The sequence below is a fragment of the Podarcis erhardii genome, assembly GCF_964252035.2.
Source record: "Podarcis erhardii genome assembly, chromosome: 18".
In the NCBI taxonomy this organism is placed as follows: Eukaryota; Metazoa; Chordata; class Lepidosauria; order Squamata; family Lacertidae; genus Podarcis; species Podarcis erhardii.
In genome coordinates this window covers 10,583,322-10,609,062 of record NC_138516.1, presented here as the reverse complement: position 1 = coordinate 10,609,062, position 25,741 = coordinate 10,583,322, and the positions used below count along the sequence as shown (strand labels likewise).

Here is a 25,741-nt window from a genome sequence, read left to right as displayed (position 1 = left end):
CCCCAGCCGCCGCCCGCCTTTGCGCGCGCCCCAGCCCCTTCGCCCAGCCCCCCCTCTTTTGTTTGCAAGCCCATCCAAGGAAGGAGGAGGAGAGAGAGAGAGAGAGAGAGAGAGAGAGGGAGGGAAGGAAGGAAGGAAGGAGGAGAAGGAGGAGGGGAGCCCAGCCAGCTGCCCCGCACCCACCAGGCGCCCGAGCCTCGCCCCGCGACGCCCGCGCGTCACCCGGTGCCCAACAATGAGAGCCGGCGCCGGGAGGAGCGGCCGGGAGCGCGCATGCGCCCAGGGGGGGGGGAGAAGCAGGGGGAGGGCAAATCACAGCCACGCCCTCCTCGCCTCCCCCTCCGCCGCCCTGGACTCTTGGGGGGCAAGTGGCAGGGGCTGGGGGGCGATTGCTGCTGCTGCTGTTGCGGGTCGTCTTTTTTTTCTTTCTTTCTTTTTCTCCCCCCTCCCTCCCTCTGTCCCTGCTTCATTCCTTCCCTCCCTCTCTCTTTACTTCCAACCTTCCTCCCTTCCCTTCCGTCTCTATCCTTCCTTCCTTCCCTTTTTCCTTTAGCCCCTTCCGTCCCTTTCCTTCCTTCCTTCCTTCTCTCCCTCCCTTTCCTTTCATCCTTCCCTTCCATCTCTATCCTTCCTTCCTTCCCTTCTCTTTCTCCCTTTCCTTTCCTCCTTCCTTCCTTCCCTTTTGCCTTCAGCCCCTTCCATCCCTTTTTCATCCTTCCTTCTCTCCCTCCCTTTCCTTCCATCCTTCTCTTTCTCCTTCAGCCCCTTCCTCCCCACTTCCCTTCCATCCCTCCCTTTTTCCTTCCATCCTTCCTCCCCTTTCCTTCCTTCTCTCCCACCCTCGCTTTGCTTTCATCCCTCCTCCCTTCCCTTTTTCCTTCAGCCCCTCCCTTCCCTTCCCTTCCTCCGTATCCCTCCAATTACTTACAAAAGGATTCCAGATCTAGCAGGGTTTATTTATATATATATATATATATATATATATATATATATATATATATATTTTTGGGCTGCATAAGGAAGGCACCTTATGCAGAAGACCACAGAGTCCACGTGCAGAAATATCTCCCACCTTGGCTATTAGCGATTCTCTTTCCGTGGCAAAAGGACAGCCCCACTCCTATTTAGATGCCAAGACTGGACCTCTCCCTGGGACCTAGCTATGTACCTCCTACTTTCGTGTTCTGTGCACTGTGCCGTTATTTTAACTGATCACAGTTTAGGAATTCTTTATTGTAACTGACAAGTGCAAGCTGTTCTAATTATTATTTGTGGATATTTAATTTTGCTGCTCACTATTACATTCTAATGGATTGTCAAATACTGCTTTATTTGATAGTGGTTTATTTTAAAGTTACTGTGATGACTTTTGGTATTGGATCAGATTGTTACATTGTTCTGCCTGGACACGGAGGTCCAGCTCTGAGGGCCTTCTGGCTGTTCCCTCCCTGCGAGGTTGCAGGGAACCAGGCAGAGGGCCTTCTCGGTGGTGGCACCCTCTGCTATCAGATGCCAAGGAGATAAACAACTACCTGACTTTTAGAAGACATCTGAAGGCAGCCCTATTTAGGGAAGCTTTTAATATTTGATGAATTATTGTATTTTAGTATTTTGCTGGAAACCACCCAGAGTGGCTGGGGAAACCCAGCCAGATGGGCGGGGTATAAATACAGTGGTGCCCCGCAAGACGAATGCCTCGCAAGACGGAAAACCCGCTAGACGAAAGGGTTTTCCGTTTTGGAGGTGCTTCGCAAAACGAATTTCCTATGGGCTTGCTTCGCAAGACGAAAATGTCTTGCGAGTTCCTGCGGGTTTTTTTTTCCTCCCCCCCCCCCTTTCTAAGTTATCCGCTAAGCCAATAAGCCGCTAATAGCGCTAATCCACTAAGCCGTCAATGGGCTTGCTTCGCAAGACGAAAAAACCGCTAGACGAAGAGACTTGCGTAACGGATTAATTTCGTCTTGCGAGGCACCACTGTAATAATACTACTATTACTACAACGTGCACGATCTTTGCCATCTATTTTCTTTGCAGCCTGCAAACCGCCTGAAGGCGGAATACAAATTAAAAGTGAAATGAAATTGATAAACCCCTCGTGGAGGGTGCCAAACTTTTGGGAGTTTCCCTGCTACTTCACTGGATCAGACCCACTCACCAAAGGAAAAGCAAAGAGTGAGCTTTGTAAGCGATCTGGGCGAAATGCAGATCTGGTAGAATTAACCTGATCCTTGAAAAAAGCACATAGATCTGAAACAGGAAGTGCTCTTCCCAACTTCCTCCTTCGACACTATTATTATTGTTGTTGTTGTTATTATTATTTCCAAATGGGGAAAAGTGCTGAACCCTGCGACCACCTCATTGAGCAAAAGCCCAGCGGGCTCCGAGATTTCCTGAGTGCCAGGAGGAGATCACAAGAGCAATGGCAGCAAATTTTTAAAAAGGCAAAATGCTTGGTCCTTTTTTCAGCAATGTTTCTCCACCTCCCGGTCCTTTTCCAATTCCACAGCCTCGGGGTCACACGGCAACTTGCATTCAAGCTCGACGTTTTCTCCCCAAGCGCTGAAACACACCGGAAGAACGTACGCAAAACATTGTTTTCTTTTTTCCTTTTTAATTACAAAACTAATAGTCCCCCCCCCCCACAAATATTACAAATATGATCACAGCTGAAAGAACATCATCGGTTAGTGCTAAGGAGGCGAGGCAGGGAGAAGGGGCTCCCGGATCGCTGCGAAATATCTAAAAGCTGCAAAACCGCACTATACCCCACCCCGCAAAAGCAGTCGATACAAAAGTCGCTTCGAGGAATAAAAGAAACTCGCTTCGGACGGGGACTGCCAGGTTGTGACGAGACACTGCAAAAATAAGTTGTCTGTGCGGCAGGAACGAGGTTTCTGCCACGGCAACATCGTAGGGAAAGAGAGAAGGTTGCTGGCGCTGTTTTTACTGCCGGCAAAAGCTTAAGAGGAAAAGGGTTTACGTGGAGTTACCTGAAAAGGTGGAAAGGCAGGTGGAGAAAAAAAAGGAGGGAGGAAAGAAAGACAGGCATCTGTGTGTGTGTAAAAAAACTGGCAAATCCCTCCATTGCAAGAATTCGCCTCTCCTAAGATTCCCTACCCAAAGGGAGTCTCAAAAACTGCTTCAGAACGGAGTGAAAATCCGTGCTTCTGGGACAAATATACACAAATCCGAAATGGACAAAATTCAGTAGCAGGGATGGCCAGTGAACCGGGTGAAGGGCAGGGTTTCCCTCTCCAGTAGGGAAAAGCAGCGTCTCAGAAGAAGCAGCCGAGCCTCATTTTCCCCCCACCCCAAAGAAACAATCCCATATGTTGGTTTGGAAGCACCAATATGGAGCTAGCAGGTGGGATGGCACTGGAGATGGGATTCGGGGGGCAGGTGCCGCTGCGCTGACCCAAAACCGAAAACTGCATGGGTCCCGGGCGGCGAAAACAAGCCAGGATTTTCCTGTCATTGTGTGTGGCTCCAGAAAGAAATGGTTTAAATAGGTTCAGAACAAGCCTGGGTAAAAGTAAAAGCCACGGGTTTCTGAATGGCAATGGTGCAATTAAAACCTGCAGATTTTTGCGTGGCATCAGTGCAATTAAAACCTAGATTTCTGCATGGCAGTGGTGCAATTTAAATCAACAGATTTTTGCACGGCAACGGTGGAATTAAAACCCAGAATTCTGCGCGGCAGCGGTGCAATTAAAATTCAGATTTCTGCGCGGCAACGGTGCAATTAAAACCTGCAGATTTCTGTGCGGCAACAGTGCAATTAAAACCCAGATTTCTGCACTGCAGTGGTGCAATTAAAACCCAGATTTCTGCATGGCAACGGTGCAATTAAAACTCGCAGGTCTTTGCACGGCGACGTGCCGCCTCCTCAGGCAAGGGCTGCGCTAATTCCAAGCAAGTCTGATTTGGGGACAGCTTTGTGTTGTGGGGTGTACGATGCTGAACACGTCTAATAAGCCAGACTCTGCAATCGTTGCAAAACCAGATCAGTTCAGCTCGCCTCTTCTGAGGACATGCGCTGCTTTCAATCTATCGCTTTCAATTGCGTGAGACGAGCAAAAGGCCACATCTGCCGCCCAAAAGCAAATGATCTGAATCTAGTAAAACGGATTTGGGGAGGTCAGTATACACCCTCCTCCTCCTTGCAATGCACGGTTGTGAAAAACACACAAGTGATACAGCACCTTTAAGCTCACGAAAGTTTTCTCCGAAAGGGTCCCCCCCCCATGACATTGCCACTGGATAAATGGACTTTTGTGTGCGTAACCCCGAACCTCTGCACTTTCGAGAGATTCACACAAACGGCTGGCAGCTTTTGAGGTCCCCGAGACGGTCACCGTTCCCCTCATATGGGAAGGAACACCCCCCCTCCGTTACACCTCTGAGAAAACCGGACAGCCTGGAAAAGTTAAGATGAAAACACACAAACGCACACACAAATCCCATAGCGAGATTTCGCAGAAGGAAGGATTATTTACAACTGGAGCAACCAAACCAAGTACAGGGCAGGTGGTCCCCATTTAAAATCGGCGCCTCTACCTTAAGCCGAAAGAGGACGTTAAGTTTGGGTACGTGTGTGCTACCTAATAATAAAAAACTGACAACCAGGGAAACAGGCTCGAATTGCTTCGCTGCGCCCTGGAAATGAAAGACGGATCAGTTGACGTTTGCAGTTTCTCTGCTTTCCTTCCCTGTCAACACTTGAGGAAATGACAATTGGGGGGTGGTGGTTTGAGAGAGGAGAGAGAGAAAGAGTACGGGTTTGAGTAAAGTCCATCTTCAAGCTACCCAGGATCTACTGAGCCACTGGATTCTCGAGTGTCCGGCAAATAAAGGCTGAAGACGACCGGAGGCTGAAGGCATCCTCAGGTGGCTGCGGAGACGACATGCGACGCTGTCCGACGGCAAGCTCGCCTCTTCGCGGGGCGAGGAAAGGCTAGGATTCTCAAGAGGGACTCCCTGAAGGAAGAGAGGAAGAGAGAGAGAGACTTGATCCATCACAGAGGACTAGGTAAAGAGACCTCTGACTGTTAGGTCCAGTTGCGGCCGACTCTGGGGTTGCGGCGCTCATCTCGCTTTACTGGCCGAGGGAGCCGGCGCACAGCTTCCGGGTCATGGGGCCAGCAGGACTAAGCCGCTTCTGGCAAACCAGAGCAGCGCACGGAAACACCGTTTACCTTCCCGCCGGAGCGGTACCTATTTGTCTACTTGCACTTTGGCGTGCTTTCGAACTGCTAGGTTGGCAGGAGCAGGGACCGAGCAACAGGAGCTCACCCCGTCATTGCGGGGATTCGAACTGCCGACCTTCTGATTAGCAAGTTCTAGGCTCTTGGGTTTAACCCACAGCGCCACCTGCGTCCCTATCACAGAGTTCTAGCACCTTGCTTAAAAGTTTTGGCCTCCGTCCCTCTTTCCTTCCCTCCCTCCTCCGATGCCCTCTGGCGTCTCGGCCTCCTAAAGGCTGGCACGGCTGTTGGTTGCAGCAGCCCTGGCTGCAAGCTCTGCAGGCGTATGGTGCCTCTGGGGCTGGCCAGGGGGTGCTGGGTGCCAGGAGTTGGGCAGCCTTGGAGTAAGCAAGCAAGCGGGCGAGGGAGCCCAGCCGGCCAGCCCTTGCTGTTGGGAATGGGCAGAGAAGTGGGAGGCCAGGCAGGCAGCCTTTCCTGAGCTTGCTGTCTGCAATGCCAGCCTGGTTGCTGAGTGCCCGGTGCTGAAGGGGAGCCTTTCCACCGTGCAGGCCTGGCAGCGCCCGCTGCTGCCCCCCAAAGTAAGGTGCTGGCCTCACGTTCACCTTTGGCCAGTCTCCCTTGGGCCACTGAGGCTGGGGGCATCCTTTTCCTGGGCCCCTGTGGGGCAATGCGAGGAGGAACCTCTCTTGGGGGCAGCTCAGAGACCAGAGGACCCCCAAGGAGAGGGGAGAGGAGGCTCCACAAGGGAGGGGGTTCGAAAAAGGGTGAGGGGCTGCCAGCTCTGCAGGGAAGGGGGGACATAACCGGGCTCCAGAGCCCCACAGGGGTGCAGGAGACAAATGTCGATCAAGGGAGCCGTGGACCCAAAAAGGTTGGAAACCTCTGCCCTAATATGTTGGACTTTGGGGTGCTATTTTCAACACCTCTTGGCACACACTTGGCCACAATCTGTGCATTTTTCTGCATACTGCTTGGCCAGAGAACAGCACCACGCCATTCGGGGAAGCGTGGGTTTCGACGGAGGGCTGTGCTTTTGGTTTCCATAGAGTTTTTGGAAAGAGCAAGCGAGACAGGTAAAGGGACCCCTGACCATTAGGTCCAGTCATGGCCGACTCTGGGGTTGCGGCGCTCATCTTGCCTTACTGGCCGAGGGAGCCGGCGTACAGCTTCCGGGTCATGTGGCCAGCAGGACTAAGCTGCTTCTGGCGAACCAGAGCAGCGCACGGAAACGCCGTTTACCTTCCCGCCGGAGCGGTACCTATTTATCTACTTGCACTTTGAGGTGCTTTCGAACTGCTAGGTTGGCAGGAGCAGGGACTGAGCAACGGGAGCTCACCCCGTCATCGCGGGGATTCGAACTGCCGACCTTCTGATCGGCAAGTCCTAGGCTCTGTGGTTTAGCGAGATAAGCTTGCCGTTAAATGCGAGCTGCCTCCTCGGTGGCTGATCATCGACGGGACTCTATATCCAGGGCAGCCGACAGTCCAATCTTTCCACCGACCGAGATGAGAAAGCAACAGGGGGAGAGGAGGCCGAGGGAACGCTCCACAAGGGAGGGGGTTCGGGAAAAGGGTGAGGGGCTGCCAGCTCTGCAGGGAAGGGGGCTCCTGAGCCCCACAGGGACGCCGCAAAAAGAATGCAGTTGGTCAAGGGAGCCGTGGAGCCAAAAACGGTTGAAAACCTCTGGCTTGCACTGACTGGCAGCAGCCCTCTAGGGATTCAGACATGGAAATAGCCTTTCCTGCTTGCATGTTTTGCCACGGAGCTACAGGGTTTCCCTCGAGCAACTGAGGGTATTGTTACCTGGACTATACGCTCTCCACCTCCGTCCCGCGATCCACGTCCTCTTCCTCCTCCTCCTCCTCCCCGTCTTCGTCCCCCAGGGCCTTCTCCTCAGGCGCCTCGCCGTCCCGCGCAATCTCCTCTACGTGAGCAAGCATGTCCGCCATCAGAGCTTCTTCCAGCCTCTTTCGCACTTGCTGTACAAGTTCTTCCTGTTTCCTGTATGGGGAAGGGAGGGAAGGAAAGATGGATGAGGCTGGGGGATGGCGGCATAGCCCCCTCCCCAAACAACCACCTGTCTTGGCAGCTGCTTTGCGTTTCCGCCACACGCCTGGGAGACCAGTGCGGAGACCCCTTTGCGGTCAAGAGGGTGGGACCCTCAAGGTGCAATAATAATAATAATAATAATAATAATAATAATAATAATAAATTTTATTTATATCCCGCCCTCCCCAGCCGAAGCCGGGCTCAGGGCGGCTAACAACAATAAAATAGTACAACATTCTAAAATCATTTCATTCTAAAATTAATTCAAATCAAATTGATGGCAACCATTAGGCTAGAGTTCTGTGAAGATTGCCAAAGGAGGGAGTCAGGCTGTGCCCTGGCCAAAGGCCTGGTGGAACAGCTCTGTCTTGCAGGCCATGCGGAAAGGTGTCAAGTCCCGCAGGGCCCTAGTCTCTTGGGACAGAGCGTTCCGCCAGATCGGGGCCACGGCCGAAAAAGCCCTGGGCTCTGGTTGAGGCCAGAACAGAAGAACAGAAACAATGGCCACGAGAGGAAGAAAATGTTGGCGTTTGGAATACTGGGCACAGTTAAGGCCAGCTCAGCTCAATAAGGATATTGTAGAGATTGAATAATAATAATAATAATAATAATAATAATAATAATAATAATAATACTACTACTACTACAGTGGTACCTCAGGTTAAGAACTTAATTCGTTCCGGAGGTCCATTCTTAACCTGAAACTGTTCTTAACCCGAAGTACCACTTTCGCTAATGGGGCCTCCTACTGCTGCTGTGAGATTTCTGTTCTCAATCCTGAAGCAAAAGTTCTTAACCCGAGGTACCACTATTTCTGGGTTAGCGGAGTCTGTAACCTGAAGCATATGTAACCCAAGGTACCACTGTAATAATAGTAGTAGTAGTAATAGTGAAAGAGAAAGAGAGAGAGGATGAGAGAGAGAGATAAAGAGAAAGACAGAGAAAGAAAGAAAGAAAGAAAGAAAGAAAGAAAGAAAGAGGGAGGGAAAGAGGGAGAGAGATAAAGAAAGAGGAAGAAAGAAAGAGAGAGAAAAATAAAGACAGAAAGAGACAGAGAGATAAAGAGGGGAGAGAGAGAGAGAGGGAGAAAAGAAAGAAAGAGAGAGAGAAAGAAAGAAAGAAAGAAAGAAAGAAAGAGAGAGAGAGAGAAACGGAAGGGGGGGAGAGAGAGAGAGATAAAGAGAGAGAAAGAAAGAATGAGAGAGAGAGAAAGAAAGAAAGAAAGAAAGAAAAAGACAGAAAGAGACAGAGATAAAGGGGGGGGAGAAAGAAGGAAGGAAGGAAGGAAGGAAAGAGGGAGGGAGGGAGAGAGAGAGGGAGAGATAAAAGAAAGAAAGAAAGAAAGAAAGAAAGAAAGAAAGAAAGAAAGAAAGAAAGAAAAAAGAGAGAGAGAAACAGAAAGGGGGGGGGAGAGAGAGAGAGATAAAGAGAGAGAAAGAAAGAGAGAGAAAGAGAGAGAGAGAAAGAAAGATAAAGACAGAAAGAGACAGAGATAAGGGGTGGGAGAAAGAAGGAAGGAAGGAAGGAAGGAAGGAAGGAAGGAAGGAAGGAAGGAAGGAGGGAGGGAGGGAGAGAGAGAGAGGGAGAGATGAAAGAAAGAAAGAAAGAAAGAAAGAAAGAAAGAAAGAAAAGAGAGAAACAGAAAGGGGGGAGAGAGAGAGAGAGAGAGATAAAAAGAGAGAAAGAAAGAGAGAGAGAGAAAGAGAGAGAGAGAAAGAAAGATAAAGACAGAAAGAGACAGAGATAAGGGGTGGGGGAGAGAGAAGGAAGGAAGGAAGGAAGGAAAGAAAGAGGGAGAGAGATATAAAGGAAGAGAGAGACAGAAAGAGAGAACTTCTCCCTGCTCCAGGGAGTGTCACTGACCTGATGTCCTCGTCGGTCACCATGAAGGCCTTGCAGAGGGGCTGGGAGGTGTTGAGCCACACCCCGGGGTTCTTCTCCACGGCGGCAGAGAGCTGCCCGGTGATGGGCATCGTGCTGGTGTGGAGGGCGCTGGCGATGGCGGAGAGGAGGGTCTCGTCGGTGCAGCCGGGCCCTACGCCTGCAGGGGTGCCAGAGGAGACACGGGGCATGTGGTCACTGCACGGCTGCTGGCGTTCATTCCCCCCCCCCAATATAGTCCGGCCCCCCACAAGGTCTGAGGGACAGTGGACCGGCCCCTTGCTGAAAAAGTCTGCTGACCCCTGGGTTCAGGCCTTATAAACCTAGGACCCTCCAGATATTTTGGACCACAGCTGGAGGGCGCCAGGTTGACGAACGCTGTTGTAGGTGTCTACATATAGGGCGGTCGGTCGACCCCAAAACAGGCAAGGGGGGCACAGGAGGTGTAAATGACCAGCAGGCTTTGAAAAGGCCTGCTATCACCAGATCCGAGTCCGTTGGTGTTTGTTGACTTAATTAAACTACAGTGGTACCTTGGTTTAAGTACTTAATTCATTCTGGAGGTCCGCTCTTAACCTGAAACTGTTCTTAACCTGAAGCACCACTTTAGCTAATGGGGCCTCCCGCTGCCGCCACGCAATTTCTGTTCTCATCCTGATGCAAAGTTCTTAACCTCAAGCGCTATTTCTGGGTTAGCGGAGTCTGTAACCTGAAGCGTCTGTAACCCGAGGTACCACTGTACATCGTTGTAACTGGATCTTAAATAAATGGGTTAACGTTTTAAATTTTGCCACACTGTTGCACAGTGGTACCTCGGGTTACAGACGCTTCAGGTTACAGACTCCGCTAACCCAGAAATAGTACCTCAGGTTAAGAACTTTGCTTCAGGATGAGAACAGAAATCATGCGGCAGCAGCAGGAGGCCCCATTAGCTAAAGTGGTGCTTCAGGTTAAGAACAGTTTCAGGTTAAGAATGGACCTCCAGAACGAATTAAGTACTTAACCCGAGGTACCACTGTATTTCATAGTGGGTTCCGCAAACTGTGGTTCTGAATAATGCATATATATATATATATATATATATATATATATATATATATATATATATAAAATATATAATATATATATATTATTAGTTTTAAAATACAAAATTATAAAACAAACCACACAATTTATCACAAATACATTCCTATTGGACTTCCATCAACACCTCTGATAATCCTCTGTCTTACTCACTTCTTACGCATTTCCTAACTTAATATTGCCTTTACATTCTTAACATATCCCATCTCCTCCTTCATTTTTGCAATATTTCTAATATTATTCCTCACAGAGCTTCTTGCAAACCTACAAATGTCGTCTGGTCATCGCAAATACTTTTCAAATAATCCGTAAATTTACTCCAGTCCTCGGTAAACTTCTGGTCCCGCCGGTTTCGGATCCTTCCCGTTAGTTTATCAAGTTCTGCATAGCCCATTAGTTTCATCCTCCATTCTTCCTGCTTTTTTATATATTAGGGTAAGGGGCACCCCGGGGGCGAGATTACACTGGCCCAATAAGGTTCTGCAACTGCTGTTTTTGGAATGCTTTACAGTGGTGCCCCGCAAGACGAACGCCTCGCAAGGCGGAAAACCCGCTAGACGAAAGGGTTTTCCGTTTTGGAGGCGCTTCGCAAAACGAATTTCCCTATGGGCTTGCTTCGCAAGACGAAAATGTCTTGCGAGTTCCTGCGGTTCCCCCCCTTTTCCTAAGCCGCTAATCAGCTGATCCACTAAAAGCTGCTAAACCGCTAATCCGCTAAGCTGTCAATGGGCTTGCTTCGCAAGACGAAAAAACTGCTATACGAAGAGCCTCACGGAACGGATTAATTTCATCTTGCGAGGCACCACTGTATTACGTTTTCGTCTATATTGGAAGCTGTCCAGAGTGGCTGGGGCAGCCCCGTCAGATGGGAGGAGTGCAAATAATAATGCGAGAAGTGAGATTACAGGGAACCAGGCAGAGGGCCTTCTCAGTGGTGGCACCTGCCCTGTGGAACGCCCATCAGACATCAAGGAAATAAACAACTTACTTTTGAAAGATATCTGAAGGCAGCCCTGTTTAGGGAAGTTTTTAATGTTTAATGCTGTATTGTGTTTTTAATACAGTATTCGGTTGGGAGCCACTCAGTGTGGCTGGGGAAACCCAACCAGGTGGGCAGGATATAAATAATAAGTTATTATTATTATATTCCCTCTGATGGTATCTAGTTGACCCCAGAGGCAGGATGCCGGACGAGGCGACTTATCGTTTATTTGCAGCGATCAGAAAGGGGCACAGTACCTTGCAAACCTTTCGGGAGGTCCATGGTTTTCACCAGCTCCTCTGCAATATCGAAGGCGTTCAGGCCGCTGAGCTTCTTCTCCCAGAAGAGCTGGGAAAAGGAGAGAAAATAATAATAATAATAATAATAATAATAATAATAATATTTATTTATACCCCACCCTCCCCAGCCAAGGCTGGGCTCAGAGCAGCTTACAAGCAATAATAAAAACAAGTTGAATGATTACAACTTAAAAACAAAATTAAAACACAACATTAAAATATTAAAATGTAGCCTCAACGGAGGAGGAGAAGGAAAAGAAAAAAGAAAGAGAGGGAGGGAATCAAATTGGCTCCAAGGCAAAGGCCAGGCGGAACAACTCTTTCTTACAGGCCCTGCGGAAAGAAATCAGATCCTGCAGGGCCCTGGTCTCATGAGGCAGAGCGTTCCACCAGACCGGGGCCAGTGCTGAAAAGGCCCTGGCTTTGGTTGAAGCAAATCTCACTTCCTTAGGGCCAGAGACCACTAGGGTGTTGCTATTTATGGACCTTGAGGCTCTCCGTGGGGCATACCGGGAGAGGCGGTCCCGTAGGTACGAGGGTCCTAGGCCGTGAAGGGCTTTAAAGGTCAAAAGCAGCACCTTGAACCTGACCCTGTACTCCACCAGGAGCCAGTGCAGCTTGAAAAGCACTGGGTGAATCTGCTCCCATGGCAGAGACCCCGTGAGGAGCCTTGCTGCAGCATTCTGCACCCGCTGGAGTTTCTGGGTCAGCTTCAAGGGCAGCCCCGCGTAGAGCGAATTACAGAAAAGAGGGAAAGAGAGAGAGAACGACCCGTTAAGCACATTTCTGAGCGGCACAAAAACACCAGCTGCCCACACATTTAAAAGCACATGGTGCGAATCCTTGGGAAAGGGTTGTTTGTTAAGGGCGCTGGGAACTGTAGCTGTGCAAGTGGAAAACTATATTTCGCACGGTTTTTTTAGTTTTTTGTGTGCAGGTGGGGAGAAGCCATGTGCTTTTAAGTCTACACATGCACACAGTCCAGTGCTGGCTCTCAGCCAGAGAGAATCCTTTCTAAGTGTCATTTATTTAAAATTATTAACTCCGACTTGAATGCCAGTTGGATTTTATGGTTAAAGCAAGGGGAAGGGGGAAATATTTAATGGTTTGGAACAACAATAGCTTCCCCCTCCCCACAAAAACCCCCAGAAGATAACCACTAATGATCTTTCTCATCAACAGCTTTGAGGTTTCATTGCAACCGAGGAACGCAAATCACGTGAAATAAAACACACTGCCGACCCTTTTCTGATTCCGTAACATCTGTAGTCAACGTTTACCTTTAGACAGACAGCCGTCAGTAGCAAGAATTACTAGATGCTATTCTGCATCTGTAAAGGGATGTTATCCCTGCCACTAAAGTACTTCCAAAAGCAATTTAAAAGGATTGGAAGGGAAGAAAATATTAATTTGCACGCTGTTGTTCTAGGCAGATGTTTCTGAAGCGACTCACAGCACAGAGGAAACATAATATGAGGACAGGGTGTCGGTTAAAGCATATTTTCATACTGATCGATTGAGGACAACTTATTCCCAAAATACTGTATTTTTTGCTCTATAAGACTCACTTTTTCCCTCCTAAAAAGTAAGGGGAAATGTGTGTGCGTCTTATGGAGCGAATGCAGGCTGCGCAGCTATCCCAGAAGCCAGAACAGCAAGAGGGATTGCTGCTTTCGCTGCGCAGAGATCCCTCTTGCTGTTCTGGCTTCTGAGGTTCAGAATATTTTTTTTCTTGTTTTCCTCCTCTAAAAACCAGGTGTGTCTTGTGGTCTGGTGCGTCTTACAGAGCGAAAAATACGGTAGATAAAGGTAAAGGGACCCCTGACCATTAGGTCCAGTCGTGGCCGACTCTGCGGTTGCGGCGCTCATCTCGCTTTGCTGGCCGAGGGAGCCGGCGTCCAGCTTCCGGGTCATGTGGCCAGCAGGACTAAGCCGCTTGTGGCGAACCAGAGCAGCACACAGAACCAGAGCACCGCCGGAGTGGTACCTATTTATCTACTTGCACTTTGAGGTGCTTTCGAACTGCTAGGTTGGCAGGAGCAGGGACTGAGCAATGGGAGCTCACCCCGTCATTGCGGGGATTCGAACCGCCAACCTTCTGATCGGCAAGCCCTAGGCTCTGTGGTTTATCCCACAGTGCCACCCGCGTCCCCTATTCCCAAAATACAGGTATCCAAAAACTTCATTGGAACGAGGACAGAAAGAAATGCCACGGACACACAGGAAATCCTGAAAATGTCCTGGGATTGGACGTCATGAGGAGCTCAGAATCCTTAATCCAGACTCCAGCTCAGGCAAACACGGACTCACTGAATACATATCACACAGGTGTGCGCCCACCAGGACCCATTTACCTGGCGGGGTTGGTCGACTGCCTTTTGGGGGTCCGTCTTGACTTTATTGTTTGGGTGGTTTGTGATTTTGGTGACGGGTTGCTTGAAAATCGACGCCGTCTGCCGGACAGGGAGCGCAGTGTTCAGGTCGGGTTTGCCCTGGAAACAGAACGACGGAGAGGCAGGTGACTCCAACAGATCGAAAACGGCGCACCTTGATGCTTCACCTTGCCCCTTCTCCCACTTCCTGAACTCGTGTAGCTGTCGATAAACTTGCGAGCAAGCCCTTCTTAGCCTGTGAACCTTCCACCACCCCATCGTAAATCGATAACAACCATGCCACCTCTGGACTTTTCACCCAGTGGTTTTTCTGAAATCTCCTTAAACAACCTTTGCCAAAAAAATAATAATTGTACAGTGGTACCTCAGGTTAAGTACTTAATTCGTTCTGGAGGTCCGTTCTTAACCTGAAACTGTTCTTAACCTGAAGCACCACTTTAGCTAATGGGGCCTCCTGTTGCTGCCGCGCCGCCAAAGCACGATTTCTGTTCTCATCCTGAAGCAAAGTTCTTAACCCGAGGTACTGTTTCTGGGTTAGTGGAGTCTGTAACCTGAAGCGTATGTAACCCGAGGTACCACTGTACGTATTTACACGCCCACCACATGTGAACGTAAGTCCCTGTTTCCTAGCATCCAAATTATCACACAAATATTCCTTGTTTCTTTGATTTGATCTGACTGCTGTTCAATACCATCTCCAAACTAAACTTATAGTCGTTTTGTTTTAGAGCGGAACCTTGGTTCTCGGACGTCTCAGTTGACGAACAATTCGGAACCTGAACACCAACAACCCGGAAGTGAGTGCTTCCGTTTTCGAGCGCGCCTTGGAAATCAAACGGCTTCCGAGGTGTGCGTCTCTATTTTCTCAATGGATTTCGTCGACTGCCCTTTGATTTTCGGACGTTATTCATTCATCCATTCAATTTATACACCACCCTATACCCAGAAGTCTCAGGGCGGTTCACAAACAAGACCACAACATATAAAATCAAACCAAAAACAATAACCCAATAAAACCACCCCCCAAAAGAACCACATTCCAAAAGGGTGTCCAATGTCAATAAGATCAATCAAAGGCCTGGTTAAAAAGGAACGTTTTTGCCTGGCGCCTAAAGGTGTATAATGAAGGCACCAGGCGAACTTCCTTGGGGAGAGCGTCCCACAGACGGGGAGCCACTGCAGAGAAGGCCCTGTTCTTCCGGAACGGATTATGTTCGAAAACCGAGGTTCCACTGTATCCTTAGGGACAACTTTTTCAAAGTGCGTTTCTTGGAAGAAAGGGAAGATTTGTACTTCTGCAACAAAACTCCAGCCCCATGCTCTCCCCAAATCTCCTCCTCCTTGAGAGGAGCGGAGCGAAGATTTATGGAGACTGCAGAGCTTAAGCACCCTTGCCTTAACGGAGTGTGGTGATCACACACAGGGCCCCGGGACATCTGATGGTCTATTGACCCTGTGCCGCCACTGCGATTGCTTTTCCCGCTGCCACCACCCTGTATCTCACGGGGACACACGGAGTCCAGTCAGTTGTTAACATAAACAAATACAGTGGTGCCTCGCAAGACGAAAAGAAGCCGTTCTGCGAGTCTCTTCGTCTTGCGGTTTTTTCGTCTTGCGAAGCAAGCCCATTAGCGGCTTAACGGATTAGCGCTATTAGCGGCTTAGCGGATCAGCTGATAAGCGGCTTAGCGGCTTAGAAAAAGGGGGGGAGGAGGAAAAAAACCCCGCAGGAACTCGCAAGACATTTTCGTCTTGCGAAGCAAGCCCATAGGAAATTCGTTTTGCGAAGCGCCTCCAAAACGGAAAACCCTTTCGTCTAGCGGGTTTTCCGTCTTGCGAGGCACCACTGTAATCAAGTTTATTTTAAAATGCAGGGACAAGCTTACGGTTTCAGTTAATTTTTCTTGTCCGTTTCTTAAATCTTAGTTCCTAGCAACTTTAAACTGATTATTCCAACTATCTATCTGACTCCACCTAACAATTCCACTCACTCTCTCACAATACAACTCTACCAACCCACACCTAAACCTCCCTCTTCCTCCTTCAACTCCCAAACCTCAACTCTCAACTCCACTCCACTCAACTCACTTTCAAAACCTCCCACTCCAACTTTTATTCCCCCCTTGCATTCTCACTGGCCAATCACATCTATTTTAACCCTTTCCTTATGACCCATCCGAGGAGGCAAATGGAGCAAGTTTTTTTTTTGTGTTGCCTGCATGGTAGCAGGGCTGCCTTTTGCACAAGAGGCCTGGGGAGGCTGGCATGGCGAGGGTCAAGCGCTACGGGGCTCCTGGGGTGGAGAGCGGAGCTTACCTTGGCCTGGCTGGAACAGTCATAGCGCATCCGCTGCCGGTTCTTGTTCACTTTGCTCATGAGCATCTTCCCTGTCCGGAAGTCGAAGGTGCTCAGGTCCATGGAGTTGCCGAGGTAACGGGCCAGCTGCGGCTTGCTCCGGAATTTCTTCCCGCTCGGGCTGGGGGGAAAGGGGGAAAAAAAAAAAGAGGGACAGGGAGGGAGAGAAATTATGGCTTCTGGGGGCGTCAGCACGAGGGCGAACCGGGTGCGGCGAAACAAAATCCGTTCGGGGCAGAGCTGCCCTAGGAAAACAACACAGCCGCAAAGCAAAGAAAAAGCAGGAAACTTCTTCTATCTCTTCCCATCGGAGGGAACTTTTTGAGCGCCGCATGGCTCTAGGGGGCAGGGCCGTAGGCAAATTCGTCGCAGCAACGGGTGAGGCTCTTCCCGTTTTTTTTGCTTTGCAACGGGAGGCACAAAACGAGGTTTCTGGACACCAAACCCTTGTCCTTTACTCCGGGCGAGCGAGAGGAATGATCGCCGTTAAGGTGTGCCAAAAGCACAGCAGCAGGCCCAGTGAGGGGTGGGAGTCCCAAGGGCCAGGGGAAAAGGCTCAGAGGGCTGCATCTAATCCCTATGTACCTCTGGCAGGTGTACTCAAAGCCCACAAGCGCGAAAGAGAAGTGCTTTACTGCTAAAGCAACTGACAGAGGGAGATGGCGGAGAGATTGTCACTGTTTGAAATTAGCCAGGGGCCAGGCGCGTTTTCCACCTGGCTACTGGCCGCTTGTGTGGGACGCAGGTGGCGCTGTGGGTTAAACCACAGAGCCTAGGACTTGCCGATCAGAAGGCCGGCGGTTCGAATCCCCGCAATGACGGGTTGAGCTCCCGTTGCTTGGTCCCGGCTCCTAACAACCTAGCAGTTCGAAAGCACGTCAAAGTGCAAGTAGATAAATAGGTAGATAAATACTGCTCCGGCGGGAAGGTAAACGGCGTTTCCGTGCGCTGCTCTGGTTCGCCAGAAGCGGCTTAGTCCTGCTGGCCACATGACCCGGAAGCTGCACGCCAGCTCCCTCGGCCAATAAAGCGAGATGAGCGCCACAACCCCAGAGTCGGCCATGACTGGACCTAATGGTCAGGGGTCCCTTTACCTTTATTGGCTGCTTACGACCAAGCGAAGACACCCAGGCGCCAATTGCCGCCCGCTGTCTCTGCCATCTGGTGGTACATGCCTGGGGATCCCCGGATCTGGACCGTTTTGACGCACTTTGACCCCCATCCTGTGGAGCTCACGTTATGAATGGCCCACGTCACTTTTAAGAAGAAGTGGGGGCAGGTCGGTATATAACGTTTGCAATCAAAACGATTCCCAATTCGCTGCACAAAAGCATCTTCGCTCCCAAAATTCATTCCGATTGTGCAGATAAAACAGAACGGCAGAATTCTACAGGATGGGGTCTTGAGAAAAGTCAGGATCCCAGGATCTCCAGGCATGCAGCCCCAAGATGGCGGAGACACCCAGGAATCTTCACTTGATGGCCATTGACTTCTCCCTTCTCCATAAATCTGCAGGAACAAGTTTGCTGTTCAAATACGTACACAAGCATCCTCTTACTGACCTCCTAGGACCGACTCAACTTTCCCAAGAGGCTGGATTTTCAGCGCTTGTTTCCGGAGTTCTCAATTCACAACCCCATAGACACACACACACACACAAACACCCCACGAAAAGCCGAGCAAATGCAGAATTTCGTGCCAAAAAATAAAAGTGCGTAAAAAGCCTCCGAAATTCGAAACCCACGCAATTCTGAAGTTTCGGATGCTTCGGCGGGAGAGAGAAGCCTCCCATCGTGGGGTTTGGAAGCAAGGGAGTATGTCTCCCTTTTGTGAACAGCAAGCGCAAAGCGACTTTTGCCTGTGCGACTCCTCGCCCCCCCCCCCGAGCCTGAAACCAGTATTTTTCATTATAAAGAAAAAGGAGAAAGCAGCTGAGAAACGATTCTGCACGCTCCCCTCCCGCTCCTCACAAGTACGCTCGCTTTGTGAGGTTTTCAATGGCTTGCCCCAGCCGCCGGGGAACAAAATATAAAAAGCGGGTTAAACCTCCCCCCCTTTTGCGATTCTTTTGCCCTTTTATTTAAAGCGCTCAACTTGCAAATTCAGACTTTTGGGAGCACGGGGCGGGAGATTAAGATGAATGCAGCCCCTATTCAAGGTGCCCAAAGAACCTTCCATATGTCCCAACTCTGCACGGGCAAGCAGAAATCTCTTTGTTCCCCTCTTTAGCGAGGAAGAGGGGAAAAAAAAGGTTTTGCAAATGGATCCCAGCTCCTATTATCAATAAAAGCCAGCTTCGTTGCACCTCCCCTTTCTGGCTCCAGACGCCAGACATTTTTCAAAGCCTGGAAAAGAAAGAAAAAACCACGCGAGGGGCTTGCTTTTTTGAAGAACACCCGCTGCCACTGGGAAAAAAAACAACAAAAACCTGAGAATTAAACAATGGATTATGCAGAGGGGCCGTTTCCAAACTTTCTTTCTGCAAGGAAAGCCCTTCTGTGTTGCAGAGGATTCTGGGAAAGGCTCCATGACAGCGGCTGGATGTGGCCCCCGGGCTTCTGTTCTGGCCCTTGGAAGTGTCTTCCATGCGCGGGTGGAAATCTGCTGGCCAGGGAGAACCGGGTGTGTGTGCCCCTTGTGTGAAAATTGTACTGGGCAAAGGCAAAAATTGCAAACCTTTGCCCCTCCCACTTCCTCCCTGGCCCCGCCCACCGCTGGCAGGCGGCCCTCACGAGGCTGCCGGGAAGGAAAAGCGGCCCCTAGGCTGCAAAGAGCTCCCACAGCCCCTGTTCTACGTCCGAAAACACAACGGCATGCAGAGTTCGCCCATGGCCCCATATCCCATCAGGCTGCATAGTCCGGGCTCCCAAATCACATCCGAATGATCTCGAACCCAGGGCTTCAAGTTTCAAGAGATTCCGACTCGACACCAGTCCCTCTATGGTGGTTGTGGATTCTCCTTCCTTGGAGGTTTCCAAGCACAGAGGTTGGGTGGCTATGGGTCATGGAAGCTTCAGCTGAGATTCCTGCTTTGAGCGGGTTGGGATGGATGACCCCTGGGGTTCCCTCGCAACTCTACGATTCAAACGCTTATTACGCCAGGGCTGGAGGATAGAGAGAGAGGTTCGCAAGCACTTTGCGAAAGGCAAAATTTGTATTGGTTCGCTGCAACGCTGGCTCGGAAGGCTGTGCAAAAGAGACTGCAGCCTCTGGGTTGGAGAACATTCCCAACCCCGGTACAAACGGCACGATTGTTGCACGAACGTCGCGGTTATTCGGAACAAACTTTGCTGCAAACCGGCAAAGGCACACCAAGGCAGCCCCCGCCACCCACCCAAAGTTTCCTGTGCATGCCACCCCACGGAAACAACAGGAAACTATGCGATTTGCAGATGTTCAATTTCTATGTTTACTATTATATGCCTAATGGATGAGTGAATATTGCTTTGTTTTAAACTTACTGTGACTTTTTTGGGATTGGATCAGATGGCCATTATTAACGTTTGATGTTTTATTATGTTTTTATGTGTGTTGGAAGCTGCCCAGAGTTTGGGGCATTAACAATAATAAATTAATAATAATAAATTTTATTTATATCCCGCCCTCCCCAGCCGAAGCCAGGCTCAGGGCTAACATTAAAATAGCACAACATTCTAAAATCAATTCATTATAAAATCAATTCAAATCAAAATGATGGCAACCATTAGGCTAAAGTTCTGTGAAGATTGCCAAAGGAGGGAGTCAGGCTGTGCCCTGACCTAAGGCCTGGTGGAACAGCTCTGTCTTGCAGGCCCTGCGGAAAGATGTCAAGTCCCGCAGGGCCCTAGTCTCCTGTGACAGAGCGTTCCACCACCACCAACAAGAGACACAACAACAACAGGAAACAACAACAACAACAACAACAACAACAGGAGACTTTAAAGCTCAACAACAACAACAACAACAACAGGAGACTTTAAAGCTCTCCACGGTCATCACAAACCCAGCCTGATTGGCAGGGTATAAATAATAAAACAAAAATGGAACTTAGTAAGATTTTGGAGCGCAGAAATAAATAAAACAATCAAATCTAGCACATGGGGGCCCACTTTATCCAAATTATATCATTTGGTATTTGAACGACTGGTATTAATAATTGTATCGTAAACAATTGTTATAATGAGGCCATTAGTGGACTATAATTGAAAACTAATAAAAATCATTATATTTAAAAAATAAATTAAAAAAACATTGTTATTCACAGTGGGGTATCCCTGAATAACTTCAGCCATAGAAAGATGCTCTTTAACGGACCTCTCTCAATGCAACAGGCTGACACACACACACACACACACACACACACACACCGTCCCCAAATAACAAAACAGGCTGCAATTGCTTCTACTGCCTGCTGGCTATTATTAGACAGGGAACCCCCCTCCCCAAATGCCCCACAGCGCACCTATAGCCTGCACACCACCGCATATCTAACCTGCGACAGCTGCAGTCCCCCCCCCCCAAAAAAACCAGGATGAAATAGCATTTTGAGAGACCCCGGTGAAACAACCCACCCCAGGTTGGCTGTGGAAATGAGACCCCTATGAACCGTTCAGCCCCCCTCCCCAGCCTGTCCAGGGGGGTCCACTAGTGGGGGATCCACCTGCAAAGATCAGCCCCCTCCTCAAAGACCCTCACATATGCAAGGGGGGGGTTGGAGTCCAGCACCTGGCAAGGGAGCCAATCTGCAGCGACAGCTTCCCATTTTTTTATTTTATTATCTAAGCGCTGCATTCCTCCTTTCTAATACCCAGAACTTGGTTCTGTTCCTGACCCCCCCCCCAATAATAAACCTTGGTGCAAGCAGCACTGGGGGGCGGGGGGCTTATTATTTCCTGCATTCATCTGTCAATCCGTTGCTATGTGAACGGCTCCAGAACTGTCACAGTGTCCCCATGCAGGACAGCCACAATTTTCTAGGCGGAAAAGCTCCGTGTTTACGTTGCCCCCCCCGGGGGGGGGGATGCGTGCATCAGAGACACCCCTCGGCCAACGCAGACACCCCATAACCTCAATGCAAAAAGACAGAGAAATTATCTTTTCGCTGCAGGAATACTCCCACTCCCCCTTCCAACACCAGTACAACGGGGTTGCAACCCTCTAAAGCGCACGCAGGCAATAATTCCATGTATTCTCTGCCCCCCCCATAAAAAATTCAATAGGGTGCCCATTCAAATCTGAAACTCACCCCGCAACCCGCCTGCTTCCCCCCCAAATCTTTTGCAAAATCAAAACTAGCACTGAGTGGCGGCGATTTGCAAGGGGACTATCACGAATTTTCTCTCTCTCCCCCCTTCCTTCTCTCTCTCTCCTTCCGTCCTTCCTTCTCTACCTCTCAGTCTCTCTCTTTTCTTTTTCTCTCTCCTCCCCCCCCCAGGAAGCCGTAATCCGCCTGCAACGCTTCCCGCAGAACAGCCCCGATTCGTGCCACTGCAACTGGGGGGTCGCCCCCCAGCCACCCCTCACAGCACCCCCTTCTTGCATAAGCAAGCGGGAAGAAGCAGATCTCGCTGGACCCCCGCCACCATCTGCAAGGCTCTCCCCCCCCCATGCAAGGGTTGCAGCGAAAGGGCATGTTCACAGTTGTCTTGCGTGACGTCTTGACAGCGTCTTTTGCAGCAGGGATGGAAGACAGGCAGGAAGGAAGAAAGGCCGGCTGCAGGCAGCATAACCCCCCCCTCCAAACCCCCCCTCCCTCCCCCCCCCACATTCACCTATAATAATAGACATCACTCTTGCCAGCGGAGAGCCCCGATTTCCTGGTCACTTCTTCCCTTTTCCATCCCTGCGGGAGAGCTGAGCACTCCCACCTCTTCCGATCCATCGCTTCCATGAGGCCCGGCGGGTCGGATTCGGCCTCGGCCCAGCCACCTCCTCCTCCTCCTCTGGATCCTGCCTGCCTGGCAGATCCGTGGTCTCGCCCTGCCAGGGTTGCAGCGGTGCTTGGCTCGGCTCGGTTCTGCTTGCTTGCTGCAGCTGCTGGCGACTGCGAGGTCCGTTCGGGCTTGCAAGGCCAGCCTTGGCTGCTGCTGCTGCTTTGCAAAAAGCGCCTCCGCCGGCTGCAAACGGGAATGGAACGTTCCCCGGGAAAAAGCGAGCTGTCAATCACGCCGTGCGCTGCTCCACCTGCTCGCTAGGGGGCGCTGCGGCGACGTACGCGCCCGACGTTCGGAACGTGCGTGCGTACGTAGGCCCCCATTGGCTCCTCTCGCCCCGCCCCCCGCGGCGGCTCCATTCATCATCCCGCGCGCGATCCTCAAGCGTTCCATCCTCTCGCGTGAACTCGCCCCCCCGCCGCGGGCGCGCGCACGAAAAGCCGTTGGCGGACGGTTTTTTTATATACGTAAAGCGTCCGCCTTGTTTTCCCGCCAATTCGCTCGAGGCGCTTTTTTCCGAAAGAGGTATCCCTCCGCTCCAGGGGGAGGGAAATATAGTCCCAGGTTGTTTTCCCCTCAGGGAAGGGAAAACACGTGTCTAAACAAAGACACGTGAACGCGCGACGAAACACACAAACACTCTTTTCCCCCAACACACACCGGGAATAAAAAACGCGACAGCCGCCTCACAACAAAACGCCCCGACGCACGTGAACGAAGCCTCTTGCCATTAAGGCACAAAGTCCGACACGGGTGTAACGTCGGAACGCGACCATCAACGCCCCAAGACGAGTTTCGCCTTTTCCCTCCACATAAAAAGGCGGGACACGCGTGTATACGACGTCGGGACACGCGAAGACGAGTCCCCATCCCCGCATACGACACGTATTCGACGTCGGGACGCGCTCGCGTGTCTCGCTTTCCCCCTCAGAAGTCTCTCCCCCCCATTAGAAAGCCGTACACGTGTACAACGTCACGACACGCAAGTCTGGCTCTTCCCCCCGCACGAGTTCCGCCTCGCAATATTCTTCCGCTCGACACGAGAACCCCGAACGTGTGAATGCGGCCGCCGGCTCCCTGACACTCGTACTAAAAAAAAAACCCTCGCCCCAAAGCAAGCCCCTTCTTCTCCCCACATTTAAGTGCAATAAATAATCATAATCGTCTCCCCGCCCCAGTTTTGCCAAAAAGGCTCTTCTGGAAACCCCACAGCCCCGCTATAGGGCTGGTCTGCCCCACACTTCCCCGCCCCAACCACCTTCCCGCCCCCTATGGCTCCTCCCCACATCCCCACAGCTCCCCTAGTCCCATAGAACCCACAACTACCCCCTCTAATGTTAAACACCCCTCTATGAACCCCCCCCCGCCCCACATCTCCCTAGACCCCCTCCCTCTGCCGCCCTATAACTGCCCCCTTGGCTTAAATGGAGCCCCTCCCTCCGCCCCCTAACTTCCTCCTTCCCTTCTCTGCCCCACAGATCCCATGCCCGCTTGCTCCCCCCAACACTGCCAGACCCACAAAACACTTCACCCCACACCAGCTTCCCACACCCACCTGTTTCCTGTCCCCATAGCAGCCCCCCAATCCCTGCCCCCTTGCTTCCAGCCTGCAGCCCCCCATCTCCTTCCCCTATAGCCCCCCATCCCCTTAGCAGCAGCCCCACATCTCAAAGAAGCCCCCTAGATCTGACCTCCATATCCCTTGCCCTGGACCCCTTGCAACTCCTTAACTCCCACCTGCCCCATATCAGGCTCCCCCGACCCACCCCCTGCCCCCCATTTTTGCAAGACCCCCCTCCCCTTGCATGCACAGTGACCCACACCCTAGATCTGACCCCCGTATCACTTGAACTGGGTCCTTTGCAACTCCATAACTGTCACCTGCCCCATATCAGGCTCCCCCGACCCACCCCCTGCCCCCCAAGCTCCCTCCCGACCCACCCCTGCCCCCCACTTTTGCAAGACCCCCTCCCCTTGCATGCACGGTGACCCACCCCCTAGATCTGACCCCCATATCCCTTGCCCTGGACCCCTTGCAACTCCCTAACTCCCACCTGCCCCATATCAGGCTCCCCCGACCCACCCCCTGCCCCCCAAGCTCCCTCCCGACCCACCCCTGCCCCCCACTTTTGCAAGACCCCCTCCCCTTGCATGCACGGTGACCCACCCCCTAGATCTGACCCCCATATCCCTTGCCCTGGACCCCTTGCAACTCCATTAACTCCCACCTGCCCCGTATCAGGCTCCCCCGACGCACCCCCTGCCCCCCACTTTTGCAAGACCCCCCTCCCCTTGCATGCACAGTAACCCACCCCCTAGATCTGACCCCCATATCACTTGAACTGGGTCCTTTGCAACTCCCTAACTCCCACCTGCCCCATATCACGCTCCCCCGACCCACCCCCTGCCCCCCAAGCTCCCCCTCGACCCACCCCCTGCCCCCCACTTTTGCAAGACCCCCCTTTGCATGCACGGTGACCCACACTGACCCCATTGTTTGCAGCGGGACCTTCGCCCCCTTTGCATGCATGACCCCCCAGCTTGCAAAAGTGCAACCCCCGCGCGCCCCCCAAGTTATTGCAAGCTCACCCCAAAGGAGGGCATCGGGGGCCCCCTCCTCCTCCGCCTCCTCTCGGCCCCCCAGCTCCCCCCGGCGCCTTGGCCATCTTCCTCGCCCCCCCAACCCCCGGCAGTCGCCGCCACGTGGTCCCAAAGCACGCGACCCCCGCCCCTCTCTCCGCCCCACAAGCCCCGCCCCACGGCAACCAGCTAGCCAGCCAGCCAGCCAGCCCCGAGGGGGTTGGGGGGCAGATGAAGCAAGAGGGTGGGATGGGATTTGGGGGGAGAGAAGCACCCCATTCTTTAACACCCCCCTAAGAATGGGGGGCTGGGAGCTGACACCTGCAGGGACCCACTGAATTCAGTAGCCATGTCAGTGGGGCTCCTTGCAACTTTAATGCAATGGGCCCCCCAAAGTGGGAGAGAAGCCCCCCAAAGCAATAGGGGTGCGGGAAGGAGCACCCCACTCCTTTTTAAAAAACCTCCCCCCCATAAAATGGGGGGCTAGGCGCTGATACCTGCAGGGACCCACTGAATTCAGTAGCCATTTCAGTGGGGCTCGTTGCAACTGTAATGCAATGGGAACCCCCAAAGTGGGAGAGAAGCCCCCCAAAGCAATAGGGGTGCGGGAAGGAGCACCCCACTCTTTTAAAAAAAACCTCCCCCCCATAAAATGGGGGGCTAGGCGCTGACACCTGCAGGGACCCACTGAATTCAGTAGCCATTTCAGTGGGGCTCGTTGCAACTGTAATGCAATGGGACCCCCCAAAAGTGGGAGAGAAGCCCCCCCAAGTTTCTGTTCTGTGCCCCCCAACAACAACAAAAAAAACTTTCCACCTAATATGCAACATTTTGGTCTCTTTTTTTTAGGGGAGGAAGGAATTCAACAGGTGATGCATCAGTTCAACAGGTGAGGTTTCCTTCTCTCCAACGGCAAACCATCTCGGTGCTAAGGGGGTAGACCCACTGAATTTGAGAGCCAATCATTTCGGTGGGGCTCGTTAGGAGTGTGATTTAATTAAAC

The 25,741-nt window shown here is 51.4% G+C and overlaps 1 protein-coding gene and 1 long non-coding RNA gene across 4 annotated transcripts; one reads left to right on the top strand and one right to left on the bottom strand.

The window, feature by feature from the left end:
* The first annotated feature begins 2,343 nt into the window (after window positions 1-2,343).
* Window positions 2,344-4,766, top strand: LOC309333089. The gene is made up of 2 exons (XR_014152368.1): window positions 2,344-3,545; window positions 3,616-4,766. It is a non-coding gene; the product is annotated as an uncharacterized lncRNA (long non-coding RNA).
* Window positions 3,856-24,865, bottom strand: MBD3 (methyl-CpG binding domain protein 3). Of its 3 annotated transcripts, none has more exons than XM_081846401.1 (7): window positions 24,748-24,865; window positions 16,208-16,367; window positions 13,853-13,990; window positions 11,457-11,547; window positions 9,117-9,294; window positions 7,008-7,205; window positions 3,856-4,977 (listed from the first exon to the last, which is right to left on the bottom strand). In XM_081846401.1, the coding sequence occupies exons 1-6, from the start codon at window positions 24,822-24,824 to the stop codon at window positions 7,013-7,015; spliced, it is 837 nt and encodes a 278-aa protein (XP_081702527.1). In that variant the 5' UTR covers window positions 24,825-24,865; the 3' UTR covers window positions 3,856-4,977; window positions 7,008-7,012. The 3 variants fall into 3 exon arrangements, with proteins under 3 accessions (XP_081702527.1, XP_081702528.1, XP_081702529.1); XM_081846402.1 differs by lacking the exon at window positions 24,748-24,865 and adding an exon at window positions 22,093-22,381; XM_081846403.1 differs by lacking the exon at window positions 24,748-24,865 and adding an exon at window positions 21,997-22,375.
* Window positions 24,866-25,741: the final 876 nt, after the last annotated feature.